Raw genomic sequence first — 18,809 nt, forward strand, 5'->3', positions numbered from 1 at the left:
GCGAAACTGCAAAGCAAGTCATTCATACATACCTCCGCCTCGACGTCTCGAGTGAGCGCGTCGCGCGACACGTTCATTCCGATAAACACCTCATACACTCTAAATTGTTTTACACACACGGCAGTATTCCCGCGGCCCGCGAAACGAGGAAGCAGGAATGCCAATCACCGAAACGAGCGCGTTCCGAAAACAGCACGAAGCACGGTGATGTCGGTGACGAGCGCGCGCGAAGCACAAACACTTCCTACCGGTGCGAGATTCCTCGGAAGAATGATAACTGAGTCACTCACGCAGGTAACACTACTCCGAGCGTTGACGGAAACAAGTGACAAGTCCGCTCATCGCCAGAAACAACGTTGAAAACGCGCCGATCTTCGAGGTACGGAGCTTTCGAGTTCAACGGTCACGCCGCTAGTACGGACTGCGCAGGTGCCTACACTGCCTACTACATCACCGTCACCGTATCGATCCGCCGCGCCGGCGGCGCGGAGCGGCGCATGACGTCACGGCCTACGCGCGCGGCCGCGGCCGGTTCAAAAATACCGAAAACTTTCAACGAACAATAAAAGACAACGTATGCCGAATCTTTCGTTAACTTTCACAGGTTTAACTGGCTGTATTCTACGTTCTGCGTTCTGTCTCGGTGGTGTCTGGTCGACGTAGCTGTCTCTCGAAACGCGAGTGTTATATACATATATCGCGAACACGTAGTGATCATTAGCCTGGCGATTACGTAACTCCCTCATACTACGTTTACGCGAGCGTTACTTCTGTAGTAACTTACGTTATATCATTCGTTTACGCAGAGTAAGGGCCAAAGCACATAACATGGCGTAGCGATATACGACGGTCGTAGACCCCGACCTGACAGATCAGGATACGCCAAAGCTTGTGCGTTACTTACGTCCACGACTACGACTGTCATATGTGCTTTGGCCCTAACGTATCGTAAGTTACTACAAAATCCCGTTTACGCGACGGACGTATCGTAAGTTACTACAGAAGTAACGCTCGCATAAACGTAGCAACAGTCAGTACGTGAGGGATATCGAGGCGACGGTGGCTGTTTACGCGGAACAGATATTTTTGCGCGATTTATCTATATTTAAAAAATATAATATAAAATAAGGTAAAAAAGAATATAATACAAAATAAGGTAAAAATATCATCAACAGGTGCAATCAGATGCAACTCCCGGGCCGGCCGAGCGCGCGGCCGCCGCGGCCAGTATAATATCCCCTCCAGCTGGCTAGTTCAGACACGAACCATTAGCACGGACGCAAACCATGTGCGGTTACCGAGCGATACGACGTAGTTGAGTTGCACTTTCTCAGGCGGCGCGTCGGAAAATGCAACACAGCAACACACGAAAAAGACCGGGATGGCCTCTCTCAGGTTTCTCTCTGCCACAACTGAGTGACTTATTTTTTTATAACGGAAATTAAAAGAAATTTTTATTTTTTTTTAGATTTATTTTTTTTTATTAACACATTAACAAATAGCTCAGGTCTTAGGCGCACGTTGTACCGTAAAAGATCCTATTTTCATGATAACTCGTACTCAAAATAAATTAAACTATAAATTTTAATTTCCCAAATTATCCAAAAAATGGATCTTCTCTTTAGCATTGGATTGTAACGCAAAATGTTCCGTCTGTTCTTTTCCTAGGAGGAACTTTCTGAATTGGTGCAATAAATTAGAGTGAGACAAGTATATTTTGGATCTATTTTCTATTGCTGAACTAGCTGCACTAGTTCAGAGTTGTATCTTTTTTACCCCACATTAGAAGGAAAAAGATACAACTCGGAACTAGTGCAGCCTAAAAGACCTAGTTCAGCAATAGAAAACAGATCCATTGTTCGACCGTAACTAGTGTAACTTATTGCACTAGTGTGCACCAATTCAGGTAGTTCCTCGAAGAACAAACGGGTTACGCGCGCGCGTCGTGGAGCATTGAGATTAATATCGGTGCGCAATGGTTGCACTCGAATTAATCTGTTTCGGCAATATCAGTTCTCCCCTTCAACGAAATAATATACATCCTCGAATTAAAGAATCGTGTGCGGTACGTACATCTCTATACAACTAATCTGTAGGTCTATGAAAATTGGAGGATGTGGCATGTGACTGTAAAATATACAATATTTTAGGAAAACGATCTTTGAGCAGTTTTTAAGCATTTATGGCTGGCCCTAGTCTGGCGTGCGATAAAGGATTGAAGGGTGTCGTGTTTCGAATCTCCTTCTCTAGGCAATTCGCATAAATGTCGGCAGTGAGTTCGCTCAGTGGAATCTCCTTGTCATTCTTGGCAGCTTTCATGGCATCGTCCACCGATTTTCTGATCTCACCCTCTATTACCTAGAATAGAAAAGAGATCGTGTTATCCACACAAATCATTTCGGGTAACAATAAATTACTAATAACGTTAATCGCGAAATCTAACGAAAGAGACGTCAACTGACTTTGATCTCGTCCGCAGTAACGAGGTTGGCATTTAAAATTCTCTCCTTGAAGCTGGTCAGAGGATCCCGAGTCTGCCGAACCTCCTGCACCTCTTCTCGCGTACGATAGCTGGTTCCGGGATCCGACATACTGTGTCCGCTGTACCTGTACGTCACAGTCTCCATGACGATCGGTCCCTTACCGGACGTGCAGTGGTCGATCGCGAATTTCGTAGCTTCTCTCACAGCTAACACATCCATCCCGTCCACCTACGATACAATTTCTATCGTAAATCCCGTTTACCTAAATAAAAACGCGAATCTCTTAGGAGAGGAGATAACGTACCCATATTCCGGGAATATAGTCGCCCCTGGTGTAATATTCCGTGCTTGCCGCGGCACGCTCCACGCTAGTACCCATCCCGTATCCGTTATTCTCGCAGACGAAGATGCAGGGTACGTCCCACAGCTTAGCCATATTGTACACCTCGAACACCTGTCCCTGATTGGCCGCGCCATCGCCGTACAATGTTAGACAAACTCCACCGTTATTCAAGTATTTTTGTGCAAAGGCGATTCCAACTCCTAGCGGCACCTAATTGCAGCGACAACACGTTGAAATATTAAAGAAAAATTTACACATTGGCGATATTAAAATTAAATTTTAAGATTAATGTAAAACCTGAGCGCCAACAATGCCGTTTCCTCCATAGAAGTTCTTAGAATACATGTGCATGGAACCACCCTTGCCTTTGGCGTTGCCACCTTGTCTGCCCGTGAGTTCTGCAAAGACGCCAAATACGTCTATGCCCATCAAATAAGTCCAGCCGTGTGCGCGGTAAGCCGTGATTACAGCGTCCTGGGATCTCATCGCCGCTTTCATGCCGACTGCGCAAGCTTCCTGTAAAGAAAATGCAACAAAGAAGATTGAAGTAATCTCAAACTAAATAAATATCAAAAACCATGCGAGATGATATTTACTTGTCCGGAATACAAGTGACAGAAACCCCGAACGATCTTCTCTTTGTACAAGTTGCCGGCAGCCGTTTCCATACGACGTATCGTATGTAGCTTCTTAAATAGTTCAATAGCGTCATCCCGGGTTACCGTCACCTGAGTGGATGGGCCCTGGTCCAGTTTGTGCAGGCGAAAAGGCTTGGTCTCGAAGGAGGCTTCGGTAGCATAATTATTTTTCTTGCTCAAGAAAAACGAGGCCACCTACAAACATCAACATCTAGTAAGTGTCTGTAGTGACGCGAAATCGTAATGTAACATGTAACTGTACACACGTGAGACAATGTGAAGTTTATCTTTACGTTTATCTCGTGAATCAGTGATGGTGTTCTTTAAATGTTCATTCTACCGATGTAGATTAACTTTAATCTCTGTTCAAATTTTCAAAACTAGAAAAAGATAGAAAATAAATTAAACCGAGATTAAAGTTAATCTATATTGGTGGAAGTAGATGTAAGAGAGGCTCAAAATTTTGAGCTTTCGTGTTAACATCAATCAAATCCAAAGCAAATGAAATACAAGGCGACAGCATTAACGCGAACCGCAGCATAACCGGATCGCGAGTGATAATTACCTCGTTCCAGCTTCCAAACTGGCGAGTATGCGAGATATTGAGGAAAGAAGAAGACTCATGAGATACGGTGTCGCAAGTAACAGGGGTCTGGGATTCGTGGCGAGACCCTGACACGGAAAACGCGATACGACGCGTGTTTAGAGGTCACGCGTCGCCCGTCGGTGCACTTACGTTTCGTCGTGACAACGGCGCGGCGACGTTCCTAAGGCAGCTCGGGATCATTTCCTAATGATGGGAGAGAGAGATCAGCGATAACAGAACTTGCTTCTCGTCTCGTGGAGTCCAGTGCTGAAGTGTGCCTCGTCGCCGTAAACCACCTTCACCTGACACGAACCGTAGACGGACCAGATGATGCACGAAGGGATGCACGATGCACCGAGGTGCAGATGTAGCTCCGCTCCCAGGAACGGTTCTAGTCGGGGCGCAAAACGCGCAGCGCATGATCTTCATCAGATTTTGTTCTTCCGACTTTTCCTTGCACTTGCTTTTTATTTCGCGTTGTGGTTATGTCGTAATATCGTATCGCGATGAAATAAAAAAAATTGAATAATGGCCGATTCAATTCCAGAGGAGGGAAAGTGAGCAAAAACGCATAAGAAGAAGAAGAAGACATTTTTGAGACGTCTTATGTCATGTCCTGATTTTGGATATGGTACTGTCTGCGACGTTATGTATATGAATGACAATAGGCCTGTTTTGTTTCTTCTTGCACGGTTCATCTTTTCTCCTTTTCTTTTTACATTGGAGAGAAAAGGTTTCTCTTTTTCTTTTTACATTGGAAAGAAAAGGAGAAAAGATGAACTGTGCAAGAAGTTTAGCTAAAACAAACAGGCCTAATCATGCCACGTTCGCAAATTTTTTACTCGCCTTTGCAAAATAAAAAAATCCGGCACTGTTCTTATCCCTCTCACGAACATAACCGACCAATCACTGGCCTTATATGGGATGGGGTGACATGTGACAATGACTGCACTTTCTGCACTTAAAACGAGATAAATGTGTACGCGATCGTGGAGGAAGAGAGGAGGGCGCAAAAGGCATAAAAATTTTCTATTTACACTTTCTACACCTCAGTGCAATGACAGCGTAATCACTAATCATATGTTTCTTTCAAAACGCGAGGTCCTCTTCACATGCGGAAAACAATGAAAGGCAATAGTACGCTTCTTCGTTATTTTTTTTTTATATATCTCTGATAACAGTGATAACAACACGTTGATGTGATTTTATTTCACGAGCGTGACTTTGGAAAATTTCAGAAAGGAGTTGATGTTCTCACTGGAAGGGATGGAGGTCGACGAAACGCACGAATACGACCGGAAAATTGTCTTCTTCAGAGACCTCGGCAGATTTAAGCTAACAGAGAGAAAATACGACGATGATTCTCTCAACATATATACAGCAAGGTTGAACGATCTGCGGGAAGACACGTTACGTGCAGCGAAACTAAAATGGAGTAAGCCACGTTTGTGTACCCGGAACCCAAAATCTTTCCACACTACATCATCTATGTTATTCTATTTTTTTGTATGTTACAGTCGATTATTCATATGTAGAGGTTTCACGCCTAACCTTGGAAAGCCCAGGAAAGTCTTACATTTTGGTAGGAGTACTTTATAAGGAGCAGAGACTGAAACCTTCTTTTGTGCGCGACCTCAGCAAGGAACTGCAGCTGGATGCTCAGCCAAGCAATAACAATTATGCGTCGGTCGACGACAAATTATTTCTAGAGGACGAAACGTTACGTGTAAGATTGGTAGGAAGTCACATGGATATACAGGAAGTAGTCACTGGACTTGTCTGCGCAGTACTCGGACGTGAATTGGAAAATGGAACATTCTGGGTATATACTTGCATAATTAGTCTACAGCCGGGAATCTAGCTTGCTGATATAAAAACTTTGCTCTTAGGTAGAGGATTGGTGTTTTCCAGGATACTATCCGAAGCCTTCCAGTTCGAGCGGCTCATTGATGGAAGACGGGAAAATTCTGCTAGTATCTGGATTGGATCTGGTTAATAACACGGATGAGCTTAGCTTAGATTTACTTTCGGAATGGATAACCGGAATGGCGGGATGTGCCGATGCTCAAAAAGAAGAAGCAGTAATTGCTAGAGTCATTATCGCTGGTACGAATGTCAAAAATGTTCATATTTTCTGACTGGCGATAGTAATTCGTGCATAAATAATAATTACATAGGAAACACCATTCGTGGTTCCACGAAAATATACAATCACAAAGGCTATCACGAGATCAAATCGCACGACCAGCGTAAGATCAAGGAAGACGTAATGGCGATGCATAAACTCGACGCTTTCCTCAGCAATATCCTCCACTGCTGTTGCGTCGTGTTAATGCCGGGAGAGTTCGATCCCGCTTGCAACTACACCATGCCTCAGCAGCCCTTCCACCCATGTACTTTACATAAATCGGCCAGGTAACAGCGACATGTTTAAGTCTTGCGTCCGCCGAGCTTTCTTTACATAATACAATTTAGATGTAATACAGGTTTAAAAGCATGCACGGTGCGACTAATCCTTGGGTCGCAAATATTGGGGGTCGTGTCGTAGCCGGTTCTTGCGGCGGACCGATCATGGATATCATGAAAATCGCTGGATTATCCCAGCTGTCCGCGTTGGAATGGTTGGAGCGTACCTTGATCTGGAGGCATTACGCTCCAACCGGTCCCGACACGATTCCAATTTATCCGTTCTTCAAAAATGATCCATTCGTTATGAACGAATGGCCGGACATATATTTCGCCGGAAATATGGATAAATACGATACAAAATTAGTTACAGGTAGGATTTTAGAAAATCTGTTTTGATTATCAACTTTCGTTTAACGTGAAATGACTCATGTATGCCAATGTGTAGCTGACGAGAGACATACAGTGAGATTGATATGCGTTCCAAAGTTCTCGGAAACCAAAACAGCGGTGCTAGTCAATTTACAGGACTTGACGACACAGTCCGTCTCATTCGGCGATGGGCTATCATAATTTGTATTACGTGTTAATCGTAAAATAATTGTTCATTGCAATGAAAATGTTGTATGATCTCCACGTGAGGAATGCAAGAAGATTAGTAGAAAACATATTGATCAAGTTTTTCAAATATATAATTAAATTTATTTATCTGAATATATAACATATACTTTATATAATAAATATATAATTATTTATTACACGTACGTAGCCCGTTTGTTATTGTATATACCTTAATGACACATATATCACCTAAACTTATAATAAAGAATAAAAATGTAAAAGAATATAAAAATTGTAAAGTAATTTATAACAAACAATGAGTTTCTATAAACTTTGTAACTCATTCGCTATTTGCAAAAGCATCTGAAAATGCAATTATTTTAAGTTTTTCGCACATATGTAATCTATTCTCTAATAATCATTTCTTACGTTATTATCGAAAAATAATATAATGCTCTATATGAAATAAACTATTGTAACATTACTATTAATATCTATATATATTCTTTTATTCGTTTCTGCAAATACTATCTTCCTTTGGCACATATAGTTAGTTTTTTCTTAGATTATTATATCAGTCATAAGATATATCGTTAATTTTGATAATACTTGCACAGATACGTTGAATATTGGAACTTTTTAAGACATAAACGCATGCACGATTAAGGAAAGGAAGACTAGTCGAAATACCGTTAGAGATCTCAATTCGTCCTTTATCCCGATATCGTTTAGCGCCGTAACTTTTCAGAGGCCTGTAACATTATCCTGGTCTTTTTCCCACCGCGAACGATTATTTTGATAAAAATTTTGAGTTTCCGAACCGCGGGATCTGGAAGCAACGGGAATGTTCACGCGAACAGTGGTTGATTCCAATCGCTGTTCGCTGCTTGACGAATCTTGGCATTCGGAGCCGTTCGTTTGCTGATCTTCCGATCGTTCCTCGCTTCTCATGGCGCATATTACATCTGTAAGGGCCACTATATAATTTTTGGCCAGCGTTAACGTCTCAATTTTCGAGAGCCGTCTCTCTTTGGTGACGTGAGGAATCACTTCGCGTAAGGACTAGAGAAAGAAGAAAAATATTCACTAATTATCTTACAAAAGATATACGTGTGTAAATACCTTAAAACATTATATATTAACTGTATATGTATATGAATAGAAGAGGATCTTTTCGAGAAAGATCAGAGACAAATATTTGTTGTTACAGTCATTTCTTCACACAAATAGTCCTTCCTTATCGTCTTATCAGTTTTTATATTTGAGATATAACACGATAATATTGTTTTATGTACCTGAAACGCATCGTTCAAACTGTGCATCCGCATACGCTCGCGTTCATTGCTTTCCAGCCTCCTGAGAGTTCTCTCCCGTGCCGTATTTCCCCTGGAGGGTTTTGACAATTTTAATACCGAGGATTCCGTTCTTTTTGTCTTTCGTCGTAAGCTCCTACCGCTCTGCGACGATTCCGTAGCCCATTTTGTCTCCCAAGTATTCTCGTTTGTCACCTTAGACCGCATAGTATATTCCTTTCTTTTAATGAAGAAAGAAAAAAAAATATAATTAATAATAAATCTCACTTTCGATATTTAAATTTCACTGATCACGATTTTAAAACCAGAATCTTTAACATGTCTTCCCACATCTATTTTCCTTGTTTACTGTTTTCAATTTAAGTTATAAACAAAGAGAGCAGAAGTAAGAATATACAAAGAAGATTGAAGATATAAAATTAATGCTTGACATTTTTCTATGACTTACTTTTTATCAATGTCGATGATCGGATCGTTGATTAATCGAATTGTAAGAGACGATTTGTGGATCTTACTCTCACAATTGGTGCTGCATCCGTCGATTTAACGCATTTTAATATCGAATAGCTGTACGGACAAAAGTCACGTCGAGATCTCCGAAAATTTGAAACCGTGCTGAGCTAGGCGCCGCGTGTACTTGTTGAGCCACGCTGAAACGACGACTGACGTCGCGACACCGGGGTGCGGCCGGCGCCGCCTTTCACCCCCGGTATTTTGTCATGTACTCTGTGCTCCTTTCTTTCACTTTCCTTCACCCGCATCGGTCGTTTTTATCATATATTCATCGATAATTTTCATCCTCCTACAATATATTCCTTGACAATGTTAGAATAACAAATATTTCATTTCGATATTCAAAACAATACTTTCCAATTGAGAACACTTTGATTTATATAAATTAATTCTAACTCGGTGATTCGCATTCATTTTTTTTCCACGCAACTTCTCGCACGATCTCGTCAGTATGTTCTGTAAACAAGTTGAAAAATAATGATGTTTCAATCAAATATGTATAGTTTAAGTTTTAATATTCTTTTTTCGACAGCAAGAGGGGAGTGAAAAAAATCGAGTAGCGAGTGTTAGATTTTGTACACCCTGTATATACAGTATTCGCGTGTCTATGTGTGAGCGGGCTACAGGTGGGCGTATGACGTAATTCGCCCACGCGGACCCTCCTATCTGCCCATTATCGCTCCGCTAGCAACAACTTAGGGATGACGGGGGTTTAATATAGACAGCTCTCAAATGCACCTGCTCGAATTTACATTGTGTTTAATGAAAAACTTGTTAAAAACTTGCACGATCGTGGTAGAACGGGGAAGGATTTTCATCTAACGGGATTTTCGTCTAACATAATTTAACAGATAATTTCATAACAAATTTAAATTACATATTCGATTCCCTTTATTTGTCCATTTTACATTTACCGCAGCAGGTATCGGTTTTTTCTAATTCAGATTCCTTGTGATTAGCGGTCCATGGTCCGAGGCTGATTGTAGCGTAAAAATCCATGGGATACGGCCGGTCCTTGTCGAATTCTGCCATCTTAAGAGCGACGGCACCTTCATAGGGCGTGAGAAATGGTTTTTCGAACGCGACACCCCAGTCGATGCTCAATCGTGGACACGCAATCTTGAATAAAACGTATTGACATAATTCAACATACCACATAAATCTTTTCAGCTACCTATCACGTTATATTGACTCGAGCAAATATTTTCTCTTCTTCTTTCAGCTCTTTTTGAAATTATACATCTCTTTCAAATATACATATATACATTTTTAAATCTAAATATTTTTCCTATAGTTTCTTCTAAATTAAATATAATGATACTAATGCAGAGAAGAGGAAACATTTTTTTTTTAACAATTTGATGCACTTTTCTCACAAAGATCATACTTGTATGAAAGCGTCAACGTCTTTGAACAGCTTGATTTTATCCGGGAATATCTCCGACATCAATATCACGACATTTTCCTTTCCTAAAGCCTCAATTCTATTTTGTAGAGTTTTCAGCACATTAAGACTGCCCTGCCTGCCCAGAGTACTAAGCACCAAAGCATATTTGTTGGTTTTTATAGCACGTTGTATCGCCTCGTGCCTGGTCGTCAACATTCTTTCGTGGTCATAAAATTCTTCAGTCAGTTTCTTAGCGTACGGGTCGTACTTGAATGCCCTCAGCTTAGGATTAGCGATCATGGCAGCCTCTAAATGGAAGCGGCCGTCCCCTATATAGATCACAGCATCCGCGCATCGAACTTGTGGCGCTGTGCATCCTAAAATCTTTAAAAAACATTTCGCACATTGCCTATCACGTCGTCTTAATGATTTAAAAGCATATTAAAGAACGTATCGTACTTCTCCAGGGCTAAGTGGCTTGCTCTGCGGCACCGAGACTTCGTAACCCTGTCTTCTAAGTTCCGTCGCTACCACCTGTACCGTTGTGGCGAACTGTATTGTACTGACTAGCGCTACCTTTGTGGTAATTGGTAGGGTGACCTTCAGGCAATCCACGCAATGTAAAATGTCAATTCTAATGTTAACAAACACGTAAAGCACTTTGATACCGGCGACCTGGTCCATGGGTATAAGACACGAGTGTCCATAGTGGATCAGGAAGTCTGCATCCAACGCTCGCGTCGTATAATCATCCACGCAGCAAGCTCCTGCAACAAACAACGATATAAACTACTGAAAATATTGGATCGCTTGTCTAGTTTTTACCGTAGGTGACATCGGCCATGATAACAGTCTCTGCTTCGGTAAAGTCCTCAATGATATCAGCTATGGTTGTGGCGTACATCAGGAGGCCTTCCGGCATTTGGAGAACCACCCGCTTCGCCTTGGCCTCTCTGAGCCTCCATATCGACTTGTGTATCTCGAAATTATAATTCGCAGGTAAAGCCGCTATGGCAGAATTCAGCTGAGAATCGTTCAGGAGTTCCTCGGGAATCTTGCTGGCCCTCGTGGGAGCCTTGAAAACCTTGCGAACGGGCTTCGCCTTGATAACCACCACGGAATCGCCCGGCTCGGCCATCTCCTCGAACTCGCGGCCAATTGAATTCTCAAAAATGTTTTAGCACGTGGTCTCCATAAGCGTTATTGTTTTCTTTAGCAGCAACTATCGGATCATACAAATGATGCAAATAAAAGGATCTACAAGTTAGGTTATGAACAGATTAGGTTATGAACAGAGATGAGCATGTGGAATTGTAAAATATATCTCGTTTTAACAGAACTTACTACGATATACGAGTTGCAGATTTCAACGCAAGTTTATTTTATTTACAGGCGAAAAGTAAAAAAAATGTATTAATTTTCGAAAATTAAAAAAAAAATTTCAGTCAGGTCCCACCGAGATTTGAACTCGGATCGCTGGATTCAAAGTCCAGAGTGCTAACCATTACACCATGGGACCTTCGCTGAGACTGGTCCTCTATATTATCATCTTTAAGTAAAAGCATGTAACATACAATTGAAAAGAGATACACTTTTTACAAAAAAATAAATAATAATAAGTCAGATATGTCTTGCACGAGGTTTCAGTCTCGAGAAAAATAATCTCAAAAATTATAGAATTAATAACATGCTCATGCTCTTTGTCACTCAAAATAGAATAAAAAGAATCTTCAAATATAAACTTTTCCGCCATGCTTCTTTTTTTATTATCGACTCGTCTTTCTACCTTATCGATCGCTTTATCGTTATTAGCTTCTTATTAGCTTGTGTAGATGCTATTTACTTTTTTCTAACCTCAAATCTCCACCGCTGTTCGTTTGAATACCTTGTAGGAGATTTGCACGTGGAGTCCATGCAACTTGATTCTACAAATTACTTCTACATATTAGCGCAATGGATGCTCACGATCTTTTCAAGAAACTCGCAGCCGGTGTCAAATTTGATACGAGACGCTTTCGACCAGATGCAGAAAGATTTCAGGTAACTAATTGCTCGTTCTCTTGGAGGATGGTTTCTAAGGTACTGGTTATTTATCACGTTGCTATTTCTTTATATAGCTCGTGAGACCAAGTAAACATGACATAAACAGTACGGTGGAGAAAATAAAGGAGGAAGTATTAGAGCCTGATACAGTGGGCAATGCAAAAAGAAAATATAAAGATGAAGACGAAGATGTTGACGAAATAACGTTGCTGAGCGGGCTGTCAGTACCGAAAAACGAAAGTGTTCCAGCTAGGAAACGTAAAAAAATCGCAACTGCCGACAAGATGTTAAAGCTGGAACAAGAGAAGGTTGGAGATTTACGCAATGAAGCAAGTGTGAATGAAAAGAGAGTCCTCTTTTTATAATATACCTAAAAGATCTTTTATTTTTTAGATAAATCATCTGAGGAACGTGAATCGTATTTCAGTCACAGGCAGTCATGTACCTAAGTTAATATTGGAATTTAATGAATTAAAAACAAACTATCAAGTGCCAGAAAATTTGTTGAACAACATGAAAAACAGTGGATATATGTATCCGACGCCAATACAGATGCAAGCAATGCCGATCATGTTAGAAGTAAGTAAATTTGTATAGTTAGATTAATTAAAATAAGCTGTAATTAAAATATCTCCAGCAAATATTTTATTGTTTTTTTTCCTTACTGATGACAGGGCAGACAGATTCTGGCTTGTGCTCCGACGGGATCAGGGAAAACCGCGGCATTTCTGTTACCAATCATTCACAGCTTACGGGGACCACAAAAGAAAGGTTTTCGCGCTGTTATTCTAAGCCCTACGAGGGAATTGGCCAAACAGACGTATAGGGAATGCCTGAGACTGAGTGACGGCTGTGACTTTAGAATTCATATAATTAGTAAAGTGAATCAAGCTCTTACCAAATATGGGCCCACAAGCTCGCAAAAGTTTGGTGAGTGTAACAGCTATAGTACGAAGATTTTAATAGAAGTGATGTTTCTAAAACTCTCACTTGTGTTCCAGATATTTTAATCACTACACCAAAGCGATTGGTCTTCCTTCTAAATCAAGATCCTCCAGCCATTTCATTGAACAAGTAAGTTTTTCACAATCATACTTTATTGATTATAATCAGATTTAGGCGGAATAATATTTTTATTCTGTTTTTACAGCGTTGAATGGTTGATTGTAGACGAAGCAGATAAACTTTTCGAGGAAGGAATACGCGGCTTTAGGGAGCAATTAGATGAGATTACGAGAGCTTGCGTTAATGCAAATTTACGTCGCGGTATGTTCAGTGCGACAAACACACCAGCGGTGTCGAAGTGGTGTCGTCGTAACATGAAGGGTCTTATAACAGTAACAGTTGGTCAGAGGTATGTGTATATATGTGTCTCGATGAATTTTACGAAAAATATGGAAACTATTAATAATTGTGTCTCCATTTTATTACAGAAATGCAGCTGCAGATTTGGTAGATCAAAAGATCCTCTTTGTTGGTAGCGAAAGAGGTAAATTGGTGGAATTTAGAAACATTATTCAAAAGGTAGGATAATTTTTAATTTAGTTGCAATATTTTATTACTCTTTTTAAATACTGTGCTGTATACGTTTTTCTGATTATCGATAAAGGGTATATCACCACCGGTCTTGGTATTTGTGCAAAGCAAAGAGAGGGCTCAAGAACTTTTCAACGAGCTTATTTACGACGGGATTAATGTGGACGTCATTCACGCTGATAGAACAATGACACAGGTATGGGGAAAAAAGAGATTCTCTCGTGCAACCCGTCTAATTGTACATTAATCATTGTATTTTTTTAGCGAGACAACACCGTGCGTTGCTTTAGAGAGGGAAAGATCTGGGTTTTGATCTGTACAGAATTGATGGGCAGAGGTATAGACTTCAAAGGCGTAAATCTCGTTATAAATTATGATTTCCCTCCGTCTGCCATCTCATACATCCACAGAATAGGTTTGTATTGATCTTATCAGTAAATTCTTAAAATAGAACAAGGCATGTATTATGGAACTTTTTCGTAATGGATTCCGATCGAAATTATTCCGTTTTCCTTAGAAAACACAATAGAAATCTAGGAAGTAACAATTCCGATCGGAATCCATTCCGAAAAATTCTACAATACGTGCCCTGTTCTGTTTCTTTGATAACATGGAGCATTGCGCGCTTTTGGCCCTTTTTCACTTTTCCTTTCTGTTAATAGTATGCTCAGCTCCTCTTCTTTCGGTATTGTGTGTACTGTTGCTAACAATAAAGAGGGGTCATGTTCACGTCACCTTTCGTGTAGAATATAAAAGAGTCACGGCGGTCTCGTGCTGCGCGTGTACTTGGCCCGAGACACCGTGTCTCTTGATAAAGAATAGACATTACCATCTGTTAAATAAAATATTATCTCGCTATACCCATCACAGCATTTTTATCATATCAAGAGAAATATTCCGAGCAACAGGACTGCGCTGATCTGTTATAGCAGTCAGTTTTCTTACTTAAACATTTTCTGAAATAGGTCGTACCGGTCGTGCCGGACACAAGGGACAGGCAATAACGTTTTTCACTCAACAGGACACAGTGAATTTACGAAGGTATTGTCTCTGCGCCTGCATGTATATATGCATGTTGCAATAAATAATATAAAATGTATTTTTTGTTCTTAGTATTGCGGCGGTTATGCGAGCATCCGGATGCGACGTACCGGATTACATGCTAGCTATGAAGAAGCACAGTAAGAAGGAACGACGCAAGCTCGAGCGTACGGCACCCACGCGCGAAAAGATATTAACCGTGCCTACATATAAACGACATAAGCGAAAGTCAAGCGTTGGGAAGAAGCCGGAGTTGGAAGTGTAATAGTGTAAGTACGATACTCATGTTTTCACAATGTGAAATAAGTGTAACAGGCTGTTTTTATAAAAAAAGATTTTGTATTATAAAGATATTTGCGTATAAAAGATTTTAAAATTAACGTAGAACTGATTTGTAAACAATTTATTTGTAATACTTACATATAAAATTATGTATAAATCTGTAACTATTTATAAAATTACATATGATACATTCTTTGACAATCATATATTCTAAACACTTGTCATGGACATATAATACGGAGATTATTTTAAAGTCCTGTTCTTAAATGGAAGAGCTAGATAAAAATATTATCGTCCATTATATTCGTCGTTGGGATAGTTGATAGAATATACAGGCACATTACAAAGGCACGTTTAGTATATCCTAACAGTATCATATTTTTATTGCGCACCGTTAGGAATTCTTGTTTCATTGCACATTGTTAGGAATTCTCATTACGCGCGTGTTCACGCGATCTACGTTTCGAACAGCCAATCACAAGGCAATTTTGGCATTTTATTCGCCGGCCACGGAAGATATCCTGCCGTTTTGAACACCCAATAATCATAAGACACTTTGGCTATCAGACCTATCAGAAGTATCACCTCGGTAGCAATAATATAGTATATATAGTCAGTCCAGTCTCCCGGATACACGCACATCTTCGATGGCTCCAGATCTATAACTTTCTCCTTTACATTTTCGCACATTACTTCGTCAGAGTCCAGTATTCGCGTTTGTAACCATGCCTAGAGTGAAAAGAAAGCGGAGAACGCTGCTTTATCAGTATTTCATACTCATCTATTTTTTATAAACGTCATACTGTACCTTTAGATGCTTAGCAGTATTACAATCGCAATGCAACTTGTTGCCTCCTAGTCTGACCAGGTTTCTCGAACTCATGAAATTCTTATTGTGTGCGCTTGGACTTAATATATATGTTGGCAGCTAAACACATTATTATATTTAGGATGTGTGAATACATCGTCAATGAATTAACTATATTTCTTTACTTACTGATTTAATTTTGTTGTATCGTAAACTAAGGATCGCATAATTATCCAGAAACTTAGAACCTTCCAACTTGTTTATCGAGCAGATATTATTATAATCCGCATAGAACTCTCGTAGACCTTCGTAACACGGGTTAGTACTAAGATCATCTAGAACTGTGATCTAAAAGAAAAATTCAGGGGAAGCACTGCATTATAAAAAAAGCACAGTTCATATGTAACAGATATAGAACCTTACTAACATCTCGCACGTACATTATTATAGGAAACATTAAGGGCTATAGTGTTTTGCGGCAATTTCTCGGGTAATTCCGTCAACTGCATTGCGCTACAATCTACATTTACAGCGTGTGTAGGCGGCTTGCCCTCGATAATGTCTAGTCTCTTGATATCACATTGGCATTGCCAGGTGTCACCTTTTGGACATTCCGTTTGCAACTAAAAGTCAAGATTAATTCTGATTATATCTTATATATAAAGTTTTACAGGATATAAAAGGTTAAAACGTACCAAGCTGAGGTAAAGAACCTGCGAAAGAGGCACTTGTTCAGTCGTGTTGAACCAGTGCCACGTTGCCAAGGAGGAGCACACTGTCTCGTTCTCGCGATTAAATGTGATTTGCTTTTCGCCCGTTTTATTGATATACTGATACACATCGTGGCACGAAAGTATATTTGTTCCTGCAAAAAAAAAGTTAATAAGCAATATGTTCATTGATGTTTAATTAAGATAACAGAATCGAACGGCAGCTTGGTTTTTTTTTTTACCTGAGATGTCTAACCAGAATTCTCGGCCGTTCATCGTATTCAAAGCTGGAAGGTAAGTGAGTTTATTATAAGACAGATCCAACGTGGTGAGCTGCACCAAACGTGTCAGCGAATTATTCTCTACCTCGCGCAGCTCATTATTCGAGAGATTCAGACACTGTATGGGCGTCATCATGCGAAACTGACCCCGCAGTCGATTAATCTTGCCATCTGTTATGGCCAGAGATTTCAGCATCCTCCAACGAACTTCACTTACGTTAAATACATCCAAAGTTGCGTTACGTATGTGCACGTAACTTATATTTGAATGTTGAAATCCTGAGATAGTAGCAAAAATAAACTTGAGCGTAATAAATATACTCTGTCCAATAGATTATAAAAAAAAAAGTTCTTGCGTCACTACTCTCTCACCTATGCAAGAGAGACCATCCTCCAAAGTCTGTTGATCTGTATTGCAGCACAGCGCGGCATTGCCCTCCGGCACATTCGCCAGCGTGATCCTCTTGCAGGGACATCTGCTCGAGTCCGAGGGACAGTCTACCGGGTGTCTGTAAAAACACTGTTCCGGAAGAGAGTTCGAAACACCGCCTGCGTTCGATGTCTGCTGGTCCTCCTCCGTACGTGCACTGGCTACTCCGGCGTAGAGGCATATTATCAACGCCAACCACTGCATCTGCATCCGTCATAATCGTCCATCGCATATAATTGACACAAATATTTATTTATATTCACTCGAAAGCGTAACTGTTTACCTTCAACGTCAATTGCTCCAGTGTTAATTTGTGTTCGAGCAATACCGTTTGGGAACAATATTGTCACAATTCTATCTGCGAAAGAGAGTATAGCGCGTTGTCGCCTCGCGGCTGCAATTAACGCGATGCAACGGCGCGTTTCCCCAGTTCCCGGGTTAATTTAATGAGCATCCTCGATTGCTGGCGGGCCTCGTTCCGTCGCGGCGGGTGGCACAAATGAATTAATCCGTTTAACCGCGACCAACGCTCCGGATCCCTCGGGTCGACCTGTTGATGAATTGAGATTGGTCGGTCGTGCGACGTTCATTACGTTCGCTCGACGCCGAGCCAATTAAGCGATAAAACGGGAAAACACGTATATACATACGTATACATACGTCGTTATCAGCTTACCGAGCAATTCGCAACCACGAATTATTATCATTATACACCCATATGTATCCTGTTTATTGTTGACTACTGTAATTTAAGCCGCGATCGTACCTTTTGCGTATCTCGCTTTTCACATCGCGGTCTCGTCAATCATCAATCATCTCGACCGATTGGTTTGTTTTTGTGTTTCTGTAAAAATAGACATTCTATATTTATATATAGCTCGAGGGTATTCAGCGATAAAATAATTTGCGTTTTTATCATCTCGAGAAAATCGTGATGGCTCCAAAGATAATTGAAAACTCTATTACCGTCATTACCGATTGTACGTTTTTGATTGTAATTTTTTACAACCTGCAATTTTTTATAACAATTTATCGATTTGTCGGAATTGATGGTTGCAAAAATACAGTTCAAAGAAATCAATTATATACTAATCAATCGGTAATTTCATTCAGTTTATTATAATTTATATTGTTTACATTGTCTGCATAAAAAAAGTTCGTGTAAATATGACGTGAATAATAATACGTAAACAATCCATATGTAATCTTGTAATTTACCACGAAATTTTGATAATTTGACAATTTTTTTACGGATTTCGAGCTACTGTGGTGACCGCTACCGGCCGCTCGCGAAATGTCTCGCGTCTCGGTCGGGAAATGCACCGAAAATAGAAACAAATAAAAATACCTCTTTATTCCCGATCGAGCGTAAACGTCGCCGGACGGAAATTCAGGATGATGCAGTGACATTTATCTATCCCGACGTTATATCACGATAAAATTCGGCC

At 40.4% G+C, this 18,809-nt stretch overlaps 6 protein-coding genes, 1 long non-coding RNA gene and 1 other non-coding gene across 16 annotated transcripts; 3 read left to right on the plus strand and 5 right to left on the minus strand.

Moving 5' to 3' along the window:
• The first annotated feature begins 216 nt into the window (after positions 1-216).
• LOC112453385 lies at positions 217-1,334 on the plus strand. The gene is made up of 3 exons (XR_003040605.1): positions 217-429; positions 605-733; positions 1,176-1,334. It is a non-coding gene; the product is annotated as an uncharacterized LOC112453385 (long non-coding RNA).
• Positions 1,335-1,459: 125 nt separating this feature from the next.
• On the minus strand, positions 1,460-4,571 carry LOC112453367 (probable pyruvate dehydrogenase E1 component subunit alpha, mitochondrial). Of its 2 annotated transcripts, XM_025014097.1 has the most exons (7): positions 4,201-4,571; positions 4,030-4,047; positions 3,423-3,659; positions 3,124-3,342; positions 2,788-3,036; positions 2,463-2,711; positions 1,460-2,358 (listed from the first exon to the last, which is right to left on the minus strand). In XM_025014097.1, exons 1-7 carry the CDS (start codon positions 4,249-4,251, stop codon positions 2,173-2,175), a joined length of 1,209 nt encoding a protein of 402 aa, XP_024869865.1. In that variant the 5' UTR covers positions 4,252-4,571; the 3' UTR covers positions 1,460-2,172. The 2 variants fall into 2 exon arrangements, with proteins under 2 accessions (XP_024869865.1, XP_024869866.1); XM_025014098.1 differs by lacking the exon at positions 4,030-4,047 and having other exon boundaries at positions 1,461-2,358; positions 4,201-4,557.
• A 200-nt stretch (positions 4,572-4,771) lies between these two features.
• LOC112453365 (DNA polymerase delta subunit 2-like) lies at positions 4,772-7,151 on the plus strand. Of its 2 annotated transcripts, none has more exons than XM_025014093.1 (7): positions 4,772-5,181; positions 5,289-5,485; positions 5,568-5,872; positions 5,940-6,156; positions 6,228-6,465; positions 6,537-6,829; positions 6,905-7,029. In XM_025014093.1, exons 2-7 carry the CDS (start codon positions 5,299-5,301, stop codon positions 7,027-7,029), a joined length of 1,365 nt encoding a protein of 454 aa, XP_024869861.1. In that variant the 5' UTR covers positions 4,772-5,181; positions 5,289-5,298. The 2 variants fall into 2 exon arrangements, with proteins under 2 accessions (XP_024869861.1, XP_024869862.1); XM_025014094.1 differs by having other exon boundaries at positions 4,775-5,187; positions 6,905-7,151.
• A 143-nt stretch (positions 7,152-7,294) lies between these two features.
• Positions 7,295-9,633, minus strand: LOC112453368 (class A basic helix-loop-helix protein 15-like). Of its 2 annotated transcripts, none has more exons than XM_025014100.1 (3): positions 8,779-9,633; positions 8,313-8,550; positions 7,295-8,079 (listed from the first exon to the last, which is right to left on the minus strand). In XM_025014100.1, the coding sequence occupies exons 2-3, from the start codon at positions 8,535-8,537 to the stop codon at positions 7,762-7,764; spliced, it is 543 nt and encodes a 180-aa protein (XP_024869868.1). In that variant the 5' UTR covers positions 8,538-8,550; positions 8,779-9,633; the 3' UTR covers positions 7,295-7,761. The 2 variants fall into 2 exon arrangements, with proteins under 2 accessions (XP_024869868.1, XP_024869867.1); XM_025014099.1 differs by having other exon boundaries at positions 8,313-8,553.
• Positions 9,634-9,710: 77 nt separating this feature from the next.
• Positions 9,711-11,724, minus strand: LOC112453366 (2-(3-amino-3-carboxypropyl)histidine synthase subunit 1). Of its 2 annotated transcripts, none has more exons than XM_025014095.1 (5): positions 11,575-11,724; positions 11,056-11,452; positions 10,690-10,997; positions 10,231-10,614; positions 9,711-9,962 (listed from the first exon to the last, which is right to left on the minus strand). In XM_025014095.1, the coding sequence occupies exons 2-5, from the start codon at positions 11,366-11,368 to the stop codon at positions 9,735-9,737; spliced, it is 1,233 nt and encodes a 410-aa protein (XP_024869863.1). In that variant the 5' UTR covers positions 11,369-11,452; positions 11,575-11,724; the 3' UTR covers positions 9,711-9,734. The 2 variants fall into 2 exon arrangements, with proteins under 2 accessions (XP_024869863.1, XP_024869864.1); XM_025014096.1 differs by having other exon boundaries at positions 11,056-11,487.
• Positions 11,678-11,749, minus strand: Trnaq-uug. Its single transcript has one exon. It is a non-coding gene; the product is annotated as a tRNA-Gln (tRNA).
• A 312-nt stretch (positions 11,750-12,061) lies between these two features.
• LOC112453379 (probable ATP-dependent RNA helicase DDX52) lies at positions 12,062-15,245 on the plus strand. The gene is made up of 11 exons (XM_025014118.1): positions 12,062-12,270; positions 12,348-12,581; positions 12,667-12,852; positions 12,948-13,203; positions 13,275-13,347; positions 13,424-13,627; positions 13,707-13,797; positions 13,883-14,005; positions 14,074-14,224; positions 14,775-14,850; positions 14,923-15,245. Exons 1-11 carry the CDS (start codon positions 12,184-12,186, stop codon positions 15,113-15,115), a joined length of 1,674 nt encoding a protein of 557 aa, XP_024869886.1. The 5' UTR covers positions 12,062-12,183; the 3' UTR covers positions 15,116-15,245.
• A 9-nt stretch (positions 15,246-15,254) lies between these two features.
• LOC112453381 (protein halfway) lies at positions 15,255-18,787 on the minus strand. Of its 5 annotated transcripts, none has more exons than XM_025014125.1 (10): positions 18,710-18,787; positions 18,128-18,205; positions 17,645-17,911; positions 17,304-17,565; positions 16,893-17,210; positions 16,636-16,805; positions 16,381-16,563; positions 16,130-16,288; positions 15,941-16,060; positions 15,256-15,861 (listed from the first exon to the last, which is right to left on the minus strand). In XM_025014125.1, exons 4-10 carry the CDS (start codon positions 17,563-17,565, stop codon positions 15,589-15,591), a joined length of 1,485 nt encoding a protein of 494 aa, XP_024869893.1. In that variant the 5' UTR covers positions 17,645-17,911; positions 18,128-18,205; positions 18,710-18,787; the 3' UTR covers positions 15,256-15,588. The 5 variants fall into 5 exon arrangements, with proteins under 5 accessions (XP_024869888.1, XP_024869893.1, XP_024869890.1 ...); XM_025014122.1 differs by having other exon boundaries at positions 18,038-18,205; XM_025014123.1 differs by lacking the exon at positions 18,710-18,787 and having other exon boundaries at positions 18,022-18,360.
• Positions 18,788-18,809: the final 22 nt, after the last annotated feature.

The sequence above is a fragment of the Temnothorax curvispinosus genome, unplaced genomic scaffold, assembly GCF_003070985.1.
Source record: "Temnothorax curvispinosus isolate PA1 unplaced genomic scaffold, ASM307098v1 QBEX01004269.1, whole genome shotgun sequence".
Classification (NCBI taxonomy): Eukaryota; Metazoa; Arthropoda; class Insecta; order Hymenoptera; family Formicidae; genus Temnothorax; species Temnothorax curvispinosus.